The 17,596-nt window shown below is 51.9% G+C and overlaps 1 protein-coding gene across 3 annotated transcripts in view; it reads left to right on the top strand.

The window, feature by feature from the left end:
* Positions 1 to 17,596, top strand: part of AFF2 (ALF transcription elongation factor 2) — a 1,055,119-nt gene that overhangs the window by 943,886 nt on the left and 93,637 nt on the right. For all 3 annotated transcript variants that reach the window (XM_069612762.1, XM_069612763.1, XM_069612761.1), the window contains one exon: positions 11,890 to 11,953. In XM_069612762.1, the coding sequence (XP_069468863.1) occupies positions 11,890 to 11,953 (64 nt within the window). The remainder of the gene's footprint in view (positions 1 to 11,889; positions 11,954 to 17,596) is intronic.

Raw genomic sequence — 17,596 nt, 5'->3', positions numbered from 1 at the left:
ATCATACTGCCCCAGGACATGCTCCACCAGGACACCAACTTCGGTGGCAGTGAAGCTGGTGCCCCTCTGCCCCTCTGGCCTGGGGTTGCCACTGGTGCCAGATGTAGAAGTGCCCGACATGGCAACCCCAGAGGCAGGTGTGGGTGGGCAACTGGGTCCTGGGGCTGGGCTGTGGAGCGATGTAATCCCAGTTGGGAGTCTTCAGTTCCAGCAGGGGTGGACACAGCAACTGGACCCCTGCAGATGGCTGATGTGCAGGCACCAAATGGCAGGGCACGGTGGCAGCAGGCAGGCAGGCAGGCAGGCAGCAGCAGATAGCACGTGGGAGGCTGCTCAGGGCACTTGGGGGGCAGTAACTCGGCCTTCGGGGCAGGAGCGTGGTGTTCCGTGTGTTTTCGGGTGGCCAGCTTGATACGGAGTGATTTGGCACGTGAAATTCCTGCACGTCAGCGTGAAATCCGAGGAAAGGCCCTTAGCGCGTAAGTGCGTCAGCACGCATACGCGATTCTATTGGACCAGAGTCCCTCATCGCGTAAGCGCGTCTGACGTGATCCGCACGGGCGTTCCCCACTCAGCACGTGAAGACGAGCACACGTGGAAATCCTGCACGTCAGAGTGTCATCGCGTGTAATTGGCCAAAAGTGCGCGTACACGCCATTGGCCTATGTACGTGTATTTCATCGCGTGTAATTGGCCAAAAGTGCGCGTACACGCCATTGGCCTATGTACGTGTATTTCATCGCGTGTAATTGGCCAAAAGTGCGCGTACACGCCATTGGCCTATGTACGTGTATTTCATCGCGTGTAATTGCCCAAAAGTGCGCTTACACGCCATTGGCCTATATACGTGTATTTCAGGGGCGCGCGGCCACTTACACAGCCAAGTACGTCAGCGCACCTGTATGCCTGCAGCGTGTGAATTTCCACACGCGATTGGAGTGGGAACCCGATTCCAGGGGTGCGAGGCTCACACGCTGCCTACTACACGCGCAAGGCATTAATTTGCGCACTTTTCAATAAACAAGCCAGATGCCAGGATGAACATACCGTTCCTAGCAGCAGTGGCAGTGGGCTACCAAAGGAGGATGAGGAGGAGAGTCAGGGCCAGAATATTCACACCCAGAACCAGCCTATTCGGGATGCCTGATGACCAGGTGTATGGGAGGTACAGGTTTCCAGCACACATCATACTGGACCTGGTCAGTGAGTGGGAGGATGACCTCACATCACCCACCCTGTGCTCCCAAGCACTCAGCCCCCTGCAGAAGGTCCTGAATGTACTGCACTTCTTGGCCACTGGATCCTTTCAGCGGACAAGTGCCATAGTGGGTGGTGTGTCACAGGCCACGCAGTCACGCTGCCTACACCAGGTCTTGAACATCATCACTGCACGGCCTTCAGTCCGCAGGCACATATATCTCCCCAGGACTCATGCAGAAAGGCGGACGTGCATCCAGGAATTCTATGGTGTGGCTCAATTCCCCAAAGTGCTTGGTGCAATTGACTGCACACATGTGGCTCTACGTCCACCCAGGGCAACAGAGCACATCTATAGAAACCGCAAGCACTGGCATTCCATCAACGTCCAAGTTGTATGCAATGCCAAGGGAATCATCACATCAGTATATGCCAACTATCCAGGGTCCACCCACGACAGCTTCATCTACAGAATGTCTACCCTATGCCGGGACCTAGAGGCTGGCCAGCATGGAGATACATGGCTGCTTGGTGAGCATGAATGCCACTCCACATGCATGCATGTCAGATACTGGGTCATGACACAACACCACTAATGATACCCATCACCACCTCCGCAGGGGACAGTGCCTACCCTATCAGCCCCCACATGATGACCCCAATCCGGAACCCCACCACGCCACCCAAGGTAAGGTACAACACAGCCCACATTGCTACACGGGGCATAGTGGAGCGCACATTCGGAGTGCTCAAGTCACGCTTTCGCTCCCTTGACCGTTCTGGCGGGCAGCTGTTATATGCTCCCCGAATAGTGTGCAGGATCATAGTGGCAGCATGTGTCCTGCACAACGTTGCAACACGCCGGGGCCTGCCCGTGGACATGGTGGTGCCCCCACATCCACAACCACATGCACGCCCGCTGCGCATGGGAGGGGAAAGGGCACGGGGGGAGGCAGCCCGTACGCAACTGGTGGCCAACTTCTTCACCTAGGAATCACAGTGCTGGCTAGTGCACACTGCTCTGGCACATACCATCTGACAATCAATGATGACTCTACCTGACAATGTCTGAAAAGTACTTGACAATGAACTGTCAGATACACATCAGCCTGAGATTGTTAACATGGAAGTGTCAATATGTGTGCACCCCTAGCTACACATACACCAGCTATGCATCACAACGCAAAGACACAACTCCATCAATCTAAAATGCATTCCCACAGGCGATTCACTACATGACAACATTGCCATGTCACCCACTCCCTTCACAGTCCCGCCACTGAGGACACCATGTCATGGTATGTGACAGCAAACAAACTGGCCATCACAACATGACACCAGTGTCACAAATAGCAGTGCCCCAAATGGAACATAGCCGCACTTGAGCAGCTAACCGCCCTGGAGCCACTACTACACACCTGTGTAAGAGTAATTTCTATCAAATTACACACCAACCCACCCTGAAGCCCACCCAAACAAGACACATTGCATGTAATCAATGGTAGTCTCATTACCTGATTCAGCTGGTATGTCCTCACCGTCCAGATGTACAGTGATGGCGCCATGCAAAAGTGTCAGTGCACATCTACCGACATGTAGTGTGACTCCAGAGAGTATGCCCTTGTGAAGATCTGTGTGAAATACCTGCAAAACATGAGCAACATATGTAAGTAGAGGCACATATCATACCATCATGCATAGTTAGGTGCAACAACAATGAACACTATGAATGTCTACACAGTATTGACTATGGACTGGCCAACAGCTCATGGGAGTCCAATGTCACCGTGTAATTTGCTGTCACTTGGGCACACCCTTTGCAAGCCCATGGAAAGGGAAGCAGGAGGGGTGTGGATGTCTGCTACCCAAGCATCGAAACCAAACTCAGGACAAGCCTGCATGTGCCCAGCCACAATACAGTGTATGCCCAGGTACCCACACAAGGCAACACTCTTGCAAAATAAAAATGAAAAAGAGAAAAAATGGCCATGAAAGGGCCGGCGGGGGGGGGGCCACCTATGAGGTCCGAGGACAGGATGCACGCCACAATCCACCTGTGTGGATCATGGGAAAGGAAAACACCCCATAGGCTCGTGGCCCACACGGCTACTCTGTTGTGGGAGATGAGTCGCTATGGCTCTGCCCAGACCCTGCAGCTGACTCTGGAGGTGGGGGAGCTGCCTCAGAAGATGGTGTGACAATGGGAGGCAGCCCACGCAAAGCACGAGTTTGCTCCTCCATGGCTGCAAGCAGGCGGGTCTGGTAGTTCTGGTTCTGGGTTATAATCATGCGGAGGTCCCCATGCAGTAACTCCCGGGATGACCTGACCTCCGCACGAGTTGCCTGCATCTCGGCCGAGAGCGTCCGTGTCAGACGCTCCAGCTGCTCCTCTGTCCTTCTATGGGATGAAGCCTCAAGCTCTAACAGGGTCGACCTGAGGTGACGGAGTTCTTCCCTCAGGGCTTCCCTGTGGCGCTGGGACTCCATGGAAAGTGATTCCCCCAGAGTCGCCAGTGCCGCCCGCCTGTCCATGTTGGACGCCAACATATCCTCCCTGTGTGCCTGGCAGATGGACTCTGTAGCCTGCTCCAGTCGCTCCATCAGCCTTTCTGGGGGGACAATGGAAGTGGCCACCCTATCCATGGCCTGTGCAATCATCTCGGATGATGCTGCCTGTTGGGTGGCCATACCGTAGATGGATTGCTCCCATACGGTATTGCCAGGTGGCATACGGCCACCACGTTGACGGGCACCACACCTGCCTGGGGCAAGGCGGACTGCGCCTTGCTGTGCCGGCAAGGCCTCAGGCTGCAGGACTGCATTCCCTCTCTGATCTGCAGCCCCAGGAACAGGATCAGAGATTGGGTGGTGTGGCCCTGCATCCGTAACCACCGGAGGCTGATCTGCCGACACTGACATCCCCATTGAGGCCAATGGCCTGGCTGCAGGTGGGTCGGACAGAGGAGATTCTCTCCCAAGAACACTCACCTGCGACTGCACATAGGTGTCATCCTCCGAGTCTACACCTGAATACTGCTCGGGGGAGGAACCCCCAGAGACACCCCTCGACAGCACGGCCTGCAGCACTTGTGGGTTTTCACCCACAAACACACCACGTCCCTCACTTGTGGTAGGTCGGCCCGGGTTGCCCTCCTGGGACGGCTCCACCACCACATCCCCAGCATCAACAAGTGCTTCGTCCCCTGCAAAGACATGAAAGAGAAAAATGGAAACAGGCATTAGCACCATGGCATGCAACAAGGGCTGATGAACAACATAGGCAGTAGTCCTACGACACATGTCCTACATGACTGGGAGTCCTCCTATGCATTCACCATCACTGGGTCTGTAGGGGAGGCTCAGGGCATACTATGTACTGATTGGAGAGCAACGCCTGCTCACCTTGATGCCTAGCACTGCCATCACACATTGGGCGGTGATTGCCATGTCAAAGGCACATGCCATCACACACATGGCATGTGACATAGCCACCAAGTGAAGAGGGAGAGGAGGGCTACTTTTTTGGATTTCTACCACTCTGGTCCTGACATTGCATCGTCACATCAATTAGTATACATGTTGTACATGGATCTGCTAGTCCAAATTGGCAACGATGCACAGTGCCTTGTCTAGATCAACATAATGCAGTAAACATTGTGATTCCACCTCCCCAACACCTGTAACGGAATAATTTTGCATTCGTGAAGCACCGGTCAAGTAATGTTTGTAGGTGCAGCGGAGCACTGAGGGGTGGTGGGGCAGAAGGGGATGCCAGTCAACAATACTACTGGTGCTGGTGTCATTCATGTCACGCAAGTGCAGGGGTGGGTGGCACAATGAAGTGCAAGGGGGAGTGGCGGCTGGAAGTGCTGTACAAGGTAAGTAGGACTTGACGTCAAGGGCAGATGGTGTTAGGCGCAGACAAGTGCTGGGGGGGTGGCCTATAGGGGTACAGAGACAATCATGCTGTGCTGTGGGCTCGGAGGGGACAGGGGAGGTACACACTGCCTCTGGCTCGGCAAGGTCCTTTCAGATTTCTATGTGTCCTGCAGAGTTGTCACATGCCGCAGATATGTGCCCTTGGATTGGGGATCTCATCTTGGTGAGAAGGGTGAGGCGCTATTGCCTTTGGAGCATGTGGCAGGCCAGTTTGCCAGAGGATGGCCATGATGCAGGACATTCCCTCTCTGCCACCCGGCACCTGTGGTTTGGGTTCCCAAGATCCGAGTCATGCCAGGACTCTGCATTGGCATGGGGCTTCAGACAGGTGGTCATGACCGTGGCTAAGACATCCAGTGTACCTGACATGGAGTGGAGCATGGAGTGGGCCCTGTCAGGATGGGAGTGAGCCTAAGGGGGAGCTGGATGGGGGGGACATTTTGGCAGCATGAGCCTCGACTGACACACACTTCATGGGTCGGAATACCAAGAAGGTGTGTGACAGTGGTGAGGGTGGCTTTGCCTGTGGGGTGTTGAGGGTGAGCTGGGAGGAGAGGAGAATGTGATCACTCCAGGAGAGAGGAGTGCAGAGATGGACGGAGAGGGGAAAGTCAGATGAGATCAGAGCATCAAGAGTGTGCCCTGCAGAATGAGTAGGGACAGACGGGAGTCTAGAGGGTGAGAGGGAGTTGCTGAGGTCACAGAAAGGTCACGTGGGGGCGTCAACAGGCATGCAGGTGGATGCGTACCGCACCAAGGATGAGGAATTCTGTGTCTGGGGACATGAGTGAGGAGGAGAGGTGAGGACACTCAGAAAGGAAGTAGTACATTTGACCAGTTTTCCCAGACACAGTACGCACTGTTTGGAATGTCAAGGTGTGGTGGACAGAAACCTCACACAAGCCATTCCAGAGTGGAGTAGGTCTAAGTAGGTGTGACAGTGGCAGGAATACCCTCAGGGAAGCCAAGGGCACACCCCCCCTGCACAGTAGTGGCGGGCCAAGGAGAGGGTCAAGGATGCAGACAGAGCTGGCCGTCAGACATGTTTCCATGAGACCAAGGATGTCAAGGTGCATAACCTCATGTAAGTGACAGTTATCGGAGGAATGCCTGATGCAGCCGCAGTGAAAGGAGTGTAATTGTGGAGGAGGTTGACAGCCTTGTAGGACTTACGGGGAGTGCTAGAGATCAGAGGTGCCGCATGTGTAGGAGTTGGAGTGGGAGGCGGAGAAGGTTCATGGGAGGGTGCAGGGAGGCAGTGCAGGATTGATGAGGAGAGAGGAGGGGGGACAGCAGGAGAGGTAAGGAAGTTGATGAGATGTGGGTAGCATTTCTCAAGGAGATTGAGGTTGGCCTAAGGGCCTTGGACTGAGACGCTCCCATTACCATGCACATCATTAGTGGTATCTGAGGATTGGAAGGAGGCCAGGAGTACACCCCAACGGGTCCCACCTATGATGGTGGAAGAGGAGCAAGGAGAGAGGACAGGGACCATGTGAAGGGTCTATGGGACAGGCAAAGGCATGTATGAGCAGATGTCAGTGAGAGTTAGCTTAGAGTAGGCTCAGATGCACTGGTCAGCAATAGGGTGGGTCGCATTGGAGGGCAGGCTGCCCTCATTTGACTTTTGGCAAGCAGGTGTCGTGCGTAGGGCACGATGGTCTGAACTGTAGAAGTCATGGAAGATAGACCATGAAGAGCAGCATGGAGTGTGAGGGAATGGGGCTCGAAACCAGACGGTACCAAAGGACCCAGGAAGGAGGTGGATGTCAAGGCTACATCCACATTATGACTGCATGTTGGTAGGCATTTATATACAGAGGACGCATTAGCATGTGGTATCATTGCATGTCAGGCATGTGAAGATGAAACTTTAATGGCTGGGGGAAAGGAGAGGAATGGTATGTAAGACATCAGATGAATAGACAGGGGAGTATGAGCAACAATGTAGTGACAAAATTACTAATCAAGGGCAACTTCCATGGTGTTGGCCCATATGTGCACTGTTGCCAGTAGGGATAGTGCTGTGGCCAGATGGTGTTGCACTGTACATACTGGATGAGGCACATGGGTGCCACTGTCAACTCTGCCACACACCCCCTTGACAGGCACCCAACATGAATGCTTCACACACACACCATGCACATGGATGATACACACATGCATGTGCACTCACCGGATGATGCCTCGTAATCAGGGAGGTCTCCCACACCTTGGAGTTGTCCCTCGGTGACGTAGGATCCAGCTACGGACTCGTGTGGTGTGAGTTCTATTTCCTGTGCTGGGGACCCACCTCCAGTCACCAAGGTTGCGGCATGACTTGAGGCCAGCTTATCCTTTGCCCTGCGCTTAAGGTCATTCCAGCGCTTCTGGCAATCACTAGCTGTGCACCTCACTACTCCAAGGGCACTTATTCTGTCAGCAATGGTCTGCCAGTGTGCCTGGCGTCTGGCATGTGTGGTCTTGGACCCTGCAACGATGACCATTTCCCTATCATGATCTGACACATACTGAACAAGTGCATTAAGTTCGGCGTCTGTGAAGCTTGGCTTCCTTGATGGGCCGGACTGTGCAGCTGTGTCTGGGGCATCAGCCTGTGCCGGACGTGCACTCTTCCTCTTGCGCTTGGAAGGGGGTGGGGATCCAGAGTGTCCTACGCCGCTGTGGACACTAGGGGCAGGAGCCGTGGTGGACTCTGTACTGGGTGTGTGTGATTGCCCACTCAGCATGGGAGTAGGTGCAGGCATTGGGGGTAGTGGGATGGGGTCAGGCCTGATCTGAGGTGCATGAACTAGGACCGACACAGTCTTGGCAGGGTGTATGAGAGGTGGGGTGGATTGAGCCACACCCTGGCTACGGGGGCCAGCAGATGACCTATCTGGCATAGATGCGCGTGCCCTGATGACACCAATGTGCACCGGTGCACGTACAGTGGACCTGCTGACCTGGATGTCAGCGATGGAATCACCCTCGGACAGGTCTGGTGCCACAATGGCCTGGTCCGACATGGGCTGATCAGGGTTGGTATCAGCCACATGACTCTCAACTGGGGGGGGGGGGGGGGCATGGGTGTCCCTGACTGTTCCTCCAGACTGGGGGGAACAGGGGCGCCCTGCAAGTCACAACCACGTCCCCTGTTGGATCCTCCACGGCCACCACGTGTGGCTCGGCCACCTTTGCCACCCTTACGGCTTGCACGCCTCCCAACCATGGCACTGATGGTATTGTGCGTATGGGAGTGGGTGTGCACAATTGTCCTGGGCAATTGGGTGTCAAAGGGGTTGGGTACCAGATGGTATTCGTACCCTAGTGCAGTGGCAAGGCTATATGACACCCCTGGGGAAAGATGACGGGTCACGCAACGCACAGGCACCCCAAAAAAGTTAAGGAACGTGCACAATACCCCTCCTAGACCACGTGTGCTGATGGAAAACCCTGCACTACGCTGTGGCATCCAGTAACACAATGAACGTATGCGTGTCACACGCGGCCTAGATTGACCTCTGAAGGGGTAGGCTACACACGGGGCAAGCACAGATGTTAGATACGTGCGTGACTCACCGTCTGCCAGGTAAAAGAGCGTGAAAAAATAGCACTTTTGGTTGGCAACACCCCCGCCAAAAGAAGAGGTGTACGCTGTCTGAGGAGACAGGACAACTGTAGAAGGGGACACTGTTTGAGGGAACAGGCCCAGGAAAACCAGTACAAGAGGAAAAAGAGAAAAGAGCTGTCAGAGGTAACAGGGAGTACGAACTGGAAACGCCGTGAAGTAAATCGCGTGTGAAACGACAAGAAGTACCGAATTCACCCACTCGCTCGCCACGAAAAGCACGTACAAGGAAATTGTGTTCAACACTACCTTTTATACAGGCCCACACGTACATCGTCACTTACGGCGTGTACGTGCTTGGCCCATTTTCACCAATCACACGCTTTGGCACTCCTGCGTGTAGGTATCTTTTCACCAATCACACGCTTTGTCACTCCTGCATGTGGATCCTTTTTCACCAATCACGCGCTTCGACACTCCTGCGTGTAGCTCACTTTTCACCAATCACACGCTTTGTCACTCCTGCATGTGGATCCTTTTTCACCAATCACGCGCTTCGACACTCCTGCGTGTCGCTCACTTTTCACCAATCGCACGCTTTGACACTGCACGTGCAGGTAACTATTGACGCACATATGCTGGTGACGGGTTTTCGCGCGATGCGGGTTTTCGCGCGATGAGTGTGGGGTTTTCTGGTGCAAAATCACTCCCTATCAGGCTGTCCACGCGTTCTAACACGAAAGACCACGCTCCTGGCCAGGAGGCCGAATTTAAGTCCCCAAGAACCCTGAGCACGCTCCCACCTGCCATCGGCTGCTGCCTGACTGCCTGCTGGCCACATGCCCCACAGTGCTGGTGGGTGGGGGTGGTGGGAGACATGGGTGGGGGCCTGGTGGAGGGTGCCCCTGGTGGATGGGGGTTGGGGTGGTGGGAGACATGGATGGGGGCCTGATGGCAGGTGCCCCTGCACTGCTGGGGGGTGGGGGTGGTGGGAGACATGGGTGGGGGCCTGGTGGAGGGTGCCCCGGGTGGATGGGGGTGCAGGGGGACATGATCAGGTGTGCAGGGTAGTCCACTGTTTTGTGGGCTGCCTGCAGGGGCCGGGGAGGGTGTACAGGGTACACCTGTGGGGGCCCACCCAGCCTATTCGCATGTGATAATTCCCACGCACCCCTGTGATACACGTACCCTGGCCAATCGCGTGTTGAACTTCCCGCTACCCCTGTAATACACGCACCCTGCCTGTTCGCGTGTGATGATTCCCGCGTACCCCTGTGATGCACGTTCCCTGGCCTATCGCGTGTTCTACTTCACGCGTCCCCCTGTGATACACGTACCCTGGCCAATCGCGTGTTGAACTTCCCGCTACCCCTGTAATACACGCACCCTGGCTGTTCGCGTGTGATGATTCCCGCGTACCCCTGTGATGCACGTTCCCTGGCCTATCGCTTGTTCGACTTCACGCGTCCCCCTGTAATACACGTTCCCTGGCCCTTCGCGTGTTGAACTTCCCGCTACCCCTGTAATACACGCATCCTGGCTGTTCGCGTGTGATGATTCCCGCGTACCCCTGTGATGCACGTTCCCTGGCCTATCGCTTGTTCTACTTCACGCGTCCCCCTGTAATACACGTTCCCTGGCCCTTCGCGTGTTGAACTTCCCGCTACCCCTGTAATACACGCATCCTGGCTGTTCGCGTGTGATGATTCCCGCGTACCCCTGTGATGCACGTTCCCTGGCCTATCGCTTGTTCTACTTCACGCGTCCCCCTGTAATACACGTTCCCTGGCCCTTCGCGTGTTGAACTTCCCGCTACCCCTGTAATACACGCATCCTGGCTGTTCGCGTGTGATGATTCCCGCGTACCCCTGTGATGCACGTTCCCTGGCCTATCGCGTGTTCTACTTCACGCGTCCCCCTGTAATACACGTTCCCTGGCCCATCGCGTGTTGGACTTCCCGCTACCCCTGTAATACACGCACCCTGGCTGTTCGCGTGTGATGATTCCCGCGTACCCCTGTGATTCACGTTCCCTGCCTAGTCGCGTGTAGTACTTCCCGCGTACTCCTGATTTGGAGATTGCCCGCTTTGCTTTCCTTGTTTGCCTGCCCTGTGAAGTGGTCCGGGGTTAGCGCAGCCCTTAGCGATGATTTAGCGCTTTTGATGGCTTTTCCGTGCGCGAGGGCGTTCTTGGGGGCGTTACTGGCGCTGCTGCAGGCTCGCTGCGATTCTCTGCGCCACGGCTGTTTTGGGAGCTTGAAATCCATGAATACGCTGTGCGCGGAAATCTGTTTTAGCGCACGTGCCTGGCGCAGACTATCGCAGGCGCACGCTGTGCGCCAGCCGCGTGCGCTACTTGTGCGCTGGATTCTATGAATTAGCCTGTAAATGTTCTTGGCTTGCGGTAGGTATGAGATACTAGCAGGCTGTACATCTGGATCCCTTCACATCCTCTCTCTTAGAGCCAGCAGGAACCAGGAAGTGCACAGAATAACAAAGACACCACCAGCCATCTCACTTCACAAGTAAGAAGTACACAGGCTTAAAAAATTGAATCACTTTCTCAAACTTAAGTGCAAGTGGACTGCACTGTAAATGTGAGGATTGCTATTTAACGAGACACACTTAATTAGAAAACTGGAAATCCTTGAATGCATTCCTGGTAACCAGCCATGATTTTACCTCTCCCAATGATCTGAACGGTATCCTGTGATTATACCTGATAAAAAATAAAGAATTAATGTATTATGAATAAAAAAACAATAAAACAAATACCGATTTTATTTTAAAAGATATATGTGGGGTTGGGTTAAGGGGATTCATCTGGTGGGATGGGGTTTAAAACATTGGGTACCAGGGGGTTTGAGGGTGGCACCCCCACACCCAAAAAAAGAGAAAAAAGAATAGTTATTTTTGCGTTATTTTGGTATTCGTTAAAATGTCATTCTTTATTTTTTGGTTCGTTAACATCACATAGATGCGATCTGAACAGACCTGCTGATTGAAGAGATGGTTGATGATAACTGATGCCTTCCCAAAAGTAGATGTCTGTCAGACCGGGCATATGATATTTAAAGTATATGGAAAGTAGTTATTAGGGATAATATATGTAGATATAACAGAATGAGTGGTTTAAAGACTTCAATTTTAAGTGAATATGAGGCCTGAACAATTTTCTAACAAAGAATTATTTATTTATTTAGGATTCACAACGCAGATTATTATATGCAAGAAGCCAAGAAGTTGAAGCACAAAGCTGATGCGCTGGTAGGTGTTTTCTTCGGTTTTCTTCTAGGGTCTGGGATGAGACGCATAAAACTAGATTGAATATGTGTTATTTTATTGTATGATTAAATACGAATGCAGAATTTATTGAAAGGTTGCCTTTCGATAATGCTGCCAAGAGTAAAGCTGCACAGTCTAGTTTCAATATGTGGAAATACCTAATCTGTGTAAATAAAAAACTTTACCAAACAATTTACACAGTTGAAACACTAGTGTAGCATACATTATAAAACTAAAATTATTACTTGATATTTAGAAAGGTATTCTTTTGTGAGGAACAAATTAACCCACCCTTTAAACATTGTGAAATCTGAAGAAAAACATATGAGCTGACCGCTAGTTGTTGAACACTCATTTGTTTTAAGCAGCATGGTATATGCATTGTGATTGGTTGCAGTGCAGGCCATGTTAAGTGTCCCTATGTCCTTTATGGCACCTTTACAATATCGTGGCTTTTCACTCAAAAGCCCTTTGTATGATGTACTTGTAGTTCATACTACCAGGATATGGAAGGTGTGAAAAAGAGGGAAGCAGCAGATGATGTGTATTTATTAGTGATTTTATTTATTTATAAGCCATGTATTTTGCTCTGTATGCTGCTAGTCAGCAGAGTAAGTGTGCCAAATTCACTATCATGAACACTGAACAATAGCCCCGAGTTGAACTCCACATCTGTTACTCAGGCCACATGCGCCCCCTCGCAACTTAGGCCGCATGCTCTCTCTCGCATCATAGGTCACCGCATACTGTCCACACTTCCCCTCCCAGCGATCCCCTACCTTCCTCTCGCATCTTCGCCCCTTCGCTCTCTGACCTATTGCCTGTCACTCCCTTGCGTGTTGTTTCCCTGGCCATTCCATTGTTTTATTTCACTACTGTATCTTTGCTTTGCCTTAATTCCTCTACTTCTAGGCTCTTCAGTTGTGTACTGTGCAGTGGTGGGTCGTATTTCTGCTCTGCACTCTTACACTGCCACTGTTTTTTCTCCACTGTATTGACATTGTGTGTCTCATTGCCTGCATTCCTTACTTCTAGGTGCCTTGTTGTGTATTGTTCATTGTTGTTGGTATTACATTGTGTTGTTCTTTACAGTTCTGGCATTACATTGCCTTGCCTGCTCTCTTTACGTGCAGGTCCCTTGTTGTTTATTGTGCTTTGACAGTTCTGCATTGTATCTGATTTTGTAGATCTGGTGTGACTTGTTTTGTGCTGTGCTCCTCTCCCTGTTGTGTGGGCCCCTTGTGCCCCCCCCTGTTCTTCCCCCAGTGCTACCCCATACCCCTGCTTGGGCTCCCCCCTCTTTCACCCTGCACCCTCTATGATGCTCTCTATATCACCTATCTTCTCTAACAACTGTGATATCGACTATCCTATCCCTCTCACTAGGTCTGGCAGGAAGAAGCTCAAAAGGGTCATCCTGGTCTCCAACCCAGGCATCCCTATCGCTGAAACCTACACCAGTGCTTCCTCCAGACAGACCCCTACCAACATCCGCTTTGTCTTTCCCTCTCCAGGCCTATGGATCCTACATATGGTCTCTGTTCCCTCTCCTTTTTCATCTTCTCCCATTAATGGTGGCACTCGGTGCAAGGCCTACATGGCCCCCTTCTACTCCTCTAAGACCATCATTAATGTCTACCTAAATGGCACCCTCTTGGTCCAGGGCCCTCAGACCAATCTCCTCCTTTTTGTTAGACACTTCCCGTGCCTTATCAACTTTCATCTCCTGCTATCCCTACTTACCCCTCTCTGGCTCCTCTGCTGTCTTTTTCCTCTGCCATCTCTCTGGCACCCTCTGCTATTTCTTTGGCCAACCTGTTGCCTCCTACATCTGCCACCTCTCTGGCACTCTCTTCTTCCTCTCTGACTACCCTGCCATCTCTTCCCTCCTTCTCTGCCCCTCGGGCACTTCCAACACTCCTGCAGGGCATACCTCTAGCCTGTACCCCTCCACGGAAGTCCTTCAAACGTGGCAACCTGTTCCAAATCGCTACTCTGAACTGTCGCTCAACTATCAAACACTCCTCTGACATCTGCCATTTCTTGGAAGAGCTTCATTGGGATGTACTCGGTCTCACCGAGACTTGGTTCACGTCCAGCTCTGTCAATAATCTTGAAACTCTCTTTCCTGATGGCTACAGGATCCTCTCTGAACCCAGAACCAACCGTCCCGGCAGGGGTGTAGCCTTGATCTTCCTGGAGTGGATCCCTGCTTCTGTCATTCCAATGCAGGACTCCTTTTCCTTTGACTGCCTGGTCTGCAGGCTCTCTATCTCTCCTGGCCTCCCTCTCACTGTGGCCACTATCTAAAGGCCACCTGGCCAGGTCGCCCCTTTTCCTCTCTGAGTGGACAGACCTCTCCTCCTCCCTCCTTGCCTGTACATCTCAAATTCTCCTCTGAGACATGAACACCCACCTGGATGCTACTAGCCCTTCTTTGGGGCTCTTTTGCAACCTCTGCGACTCTTTCTATCTTTCTCTCCCTATTCTTCCCTCTTGCCCGACTCACTCTGTGGAGACACCCTGGATGTTCTGATCCCCTGAGGCCTCCCCCTCTCTAACTCTTTCACCACCCCTCTCTTATGGATTGAACTCTTTCTCCATTCTTCCCACCTCTCTCTTTATACCCCTCAGGGCAAGCCGACCCCAGCACTGCCACCTACCATCTCAGTCATCCGGCCCATGAAGCGTGTTTCCGTTGAGGCTTTTGCTGCTACTTTCTCTCCTCCTACTGCACATTTAGCTGACTCACACTCTGGCACAACCCTCTCTAACCTTCCTCTCTCTATCTCTAACACTCTTAACGTCCTTGTCCCTGTCATGAGGATCCAAGTGCAACTCTTGGTACAATTCCAACCACGCCACCCTTAAACGCAAGTGTAGGGCGGCTGAGAGGATGTGGAGGGCGTGGAGGGCATCAGACGACCCTCTGACAAACTGGCATACTGCCTGTTCCAAAGGCAGTACAGACTCTCTGTCCTCTCTAAGAAGAGAGCCTACATACAAGCCCACGTCTCTGCAGCATCTAACAACTCGACCAAACTTTTCAAAATCTGCAAGGAGCTGGCCAACGCTGTTGCAGTCTCTACCTCTCCTGTTCCGTCCCTGGCCCTCTGCGTGGCCCTGGCTTCTCAATTCACCACTAAAACTCAGGACATCCTGCCCACTCTCTTTTCCTCTACCTCCTCTTACTCCTCCATTCCACCATCAAGTCCCTGCAACCTCGGCTCCTGACCATATTACCATTGACGCGTCCTCCATATTGCCTTCAGACACATCTTCCTTTATCAATGCCTGCCAAGGTGTTTGGCTGCTTACCTCTGAAGGAAGCACTGACAACACCATCTTTCATCTGTGGCAGATGGCCTGAATGAAGCACAAAGTATTGCTCCTATTTCCATGGTTTTCATTTTTAGCACTTAGTAAAGCTATATTGTGTTTTTTTAAAAGTTTCATTAAGATTGCAAAACAGACAGGCATTGGTTGTAACCAAAGGTGTAATGACTGGAAAACGGGTTTGGGAAGGCGGTGCTAAGGCTGTCCCTCTCTCTCTCTCAACTCCCCATGAGTCCCTCCCTAGCCCAAGCATCGGTAGCCCCAGTGAATTTCTACAGATCGGTAACCCCTCATGTCTGTATGCTCTATCGGGGGCCCTGAGAAATTGTCTATCTGTCTCCGTAAGGGACTTCCTATCTATTTCTACACTACCACAGATGTTAGTTGTAGAGGGTGGTGTATGTGTGCCTCCTGATCTTATCACCCCCTTGCTTTATTACTCCCCTCAATCCTACCAACTCCACCTACCTTCTCTTCACCACAACTCTCTACCTTCTCGACGCTACTACGAGTCTGCCTGCTCTACTCCTATAACAACTATTCATGTAACTCAGGGATAGGGTGCCCTGCACATCCCTTCCCTATTCTCTCAAGAAACTCAGGGATATGGTGCCCTGCTCTCCCCTTCACTATTCAAGAAACCCAGGGATGTGCTGCCTTGCTCACCCCTTCACAATTTCCACTCTTACTACTCTTAGCCCCTCCCGCCTTACCTTATATATCCTCCTCCTTGCACCCCACTTCTACACTATCCCTACTAGCCTCACTCTCTGCTAACACTCACTCACTCACTCTTGTACTAATGCCTATCTCCCACCCTGTGTTCATTCTTTCTCACTGCCAACTCCTAAACTCCCCTCCCACACTGATATACACTACACTACACACCACCGATACCACTCTCTCTCAAATACTGCACTTGCTCAAAATCAGCCTTTCCAACACTCTGCTTTGCCGTCCTTACTCCACCTGGTCTCTTGGGCTTTCTCCAACTCCACCTGAGGACTAACCCATACAACCCACACTCTGCCTCTTCTCTGCTTTTATAGTGCAGGACTGTCTATCTCCCCCAATTGTTGCAGTGCACATCTGATTCCCTGCACCAATCAGTGCCTGCCTTTTCCCCCGGAGGAGGGCTACATAGCTGGTAGGCTTTAAAACCCCTTCTAAGCCCCTCTCCCTTTTCCAGCACAGTTTTAGCAGTAGCTTAGAGGTTCTCTGCCATGCTGTGGGTGCTATAGGCTGAAAGCTTATCTGCTTGGAGGGTGAGTAGTCTGCTTCTCTGGTGTGTTGGATGCAGTATGGTGGTGGTGCCATTTCACGGTCTGCTAGCATTGCTGCATTTCATGAATTTGTGGTGTTTGCTTCCACTATGGGTTTTCGTGGCTGCTTGCTATTGGCTTGTGGGAGATGCAGATCTGAAAAGACAAAAAGAGAACTGTGGCGAGTGACTGTATCAAGAGGCATTAAGAGCATATGAGTGGCACCAGTGTTGTCATTATTGGCACAAGGGGGGATTTTTCGGTGGCCTGTGAACCCACACATCACACTTGGCATACCTGCAGCAGGGCTTGTTTTGAGTTCAATTTTAGAAAGCCTTCTGCTTCAGGCTGATCAGGGTAACCACCCGCTTTAACAGGGTCAAGAACCTGACCCAGTCACACATCTTTGTCCCTCTAGTCTGCTGTAGGAGCCCTCTTCCCTGGGCACTGGCCATCAAAGGGCATATCTTTTTTTGTCACTGGAGTGTTCTTAACACCCTGCTACCAAAGTGTGCAGTGCTCCTACTCTGGGGGAGGCAGTGTTTTGGTATATGCACCAGCTCCTTCTTCTACTTCGCCCTCTCTACAACTTACAACCATCAACACTGGCATAATCTGCTTGCCTCTTATGAGAGATCAACTTCCTGGGGAGCTTTGTGTGACCCCTTCATTCATCGTCACTTTCAGCTGCATGATCTCCTCAAACTGGGCATCTATTCCCGGAGTACCTTCCCGACACAACAGAATGACTCCATGTAGCTGTCCACAACTCTTGAACCATGACCCTGTCACATGTCACCACGTACCTCTGTGCTCAGCAGTCCTTGTAAGGGTCATCAACAATCATCTGCATATTTGATTCAAATTACTTGCCAATTACTGGGCTGTCCATTCATTGATCTATGATTCATGATTATTGACCGCCTTACATCCTATTGCTAAGATTGACCTTCATCTCTCCATACCTCTCCTCCATTCCTTTTCACCCAGCTTCCTTCTGTCACCTGGCCTTTCCCCAGCACTTTTT

Source organism: Ambystoma mexicanum, chromosome 5p, assembly GCF_040938575.1.
Source record: "Ambystoma mexicanum isolate Mex_15411 chromosome 5p, UKY_AmexF1_1, whole genome shotgun sequence".
Taxonomy (NCBI): Eukaryota; Metazoa; Chordata; class Amphibia; order Caudata; family Ambystomatidae; genus Ambystoma; species Ambystoma mexicanum.
This window is presented reverse-complemented; position numbering and strand designations above follow the sequence as displayed.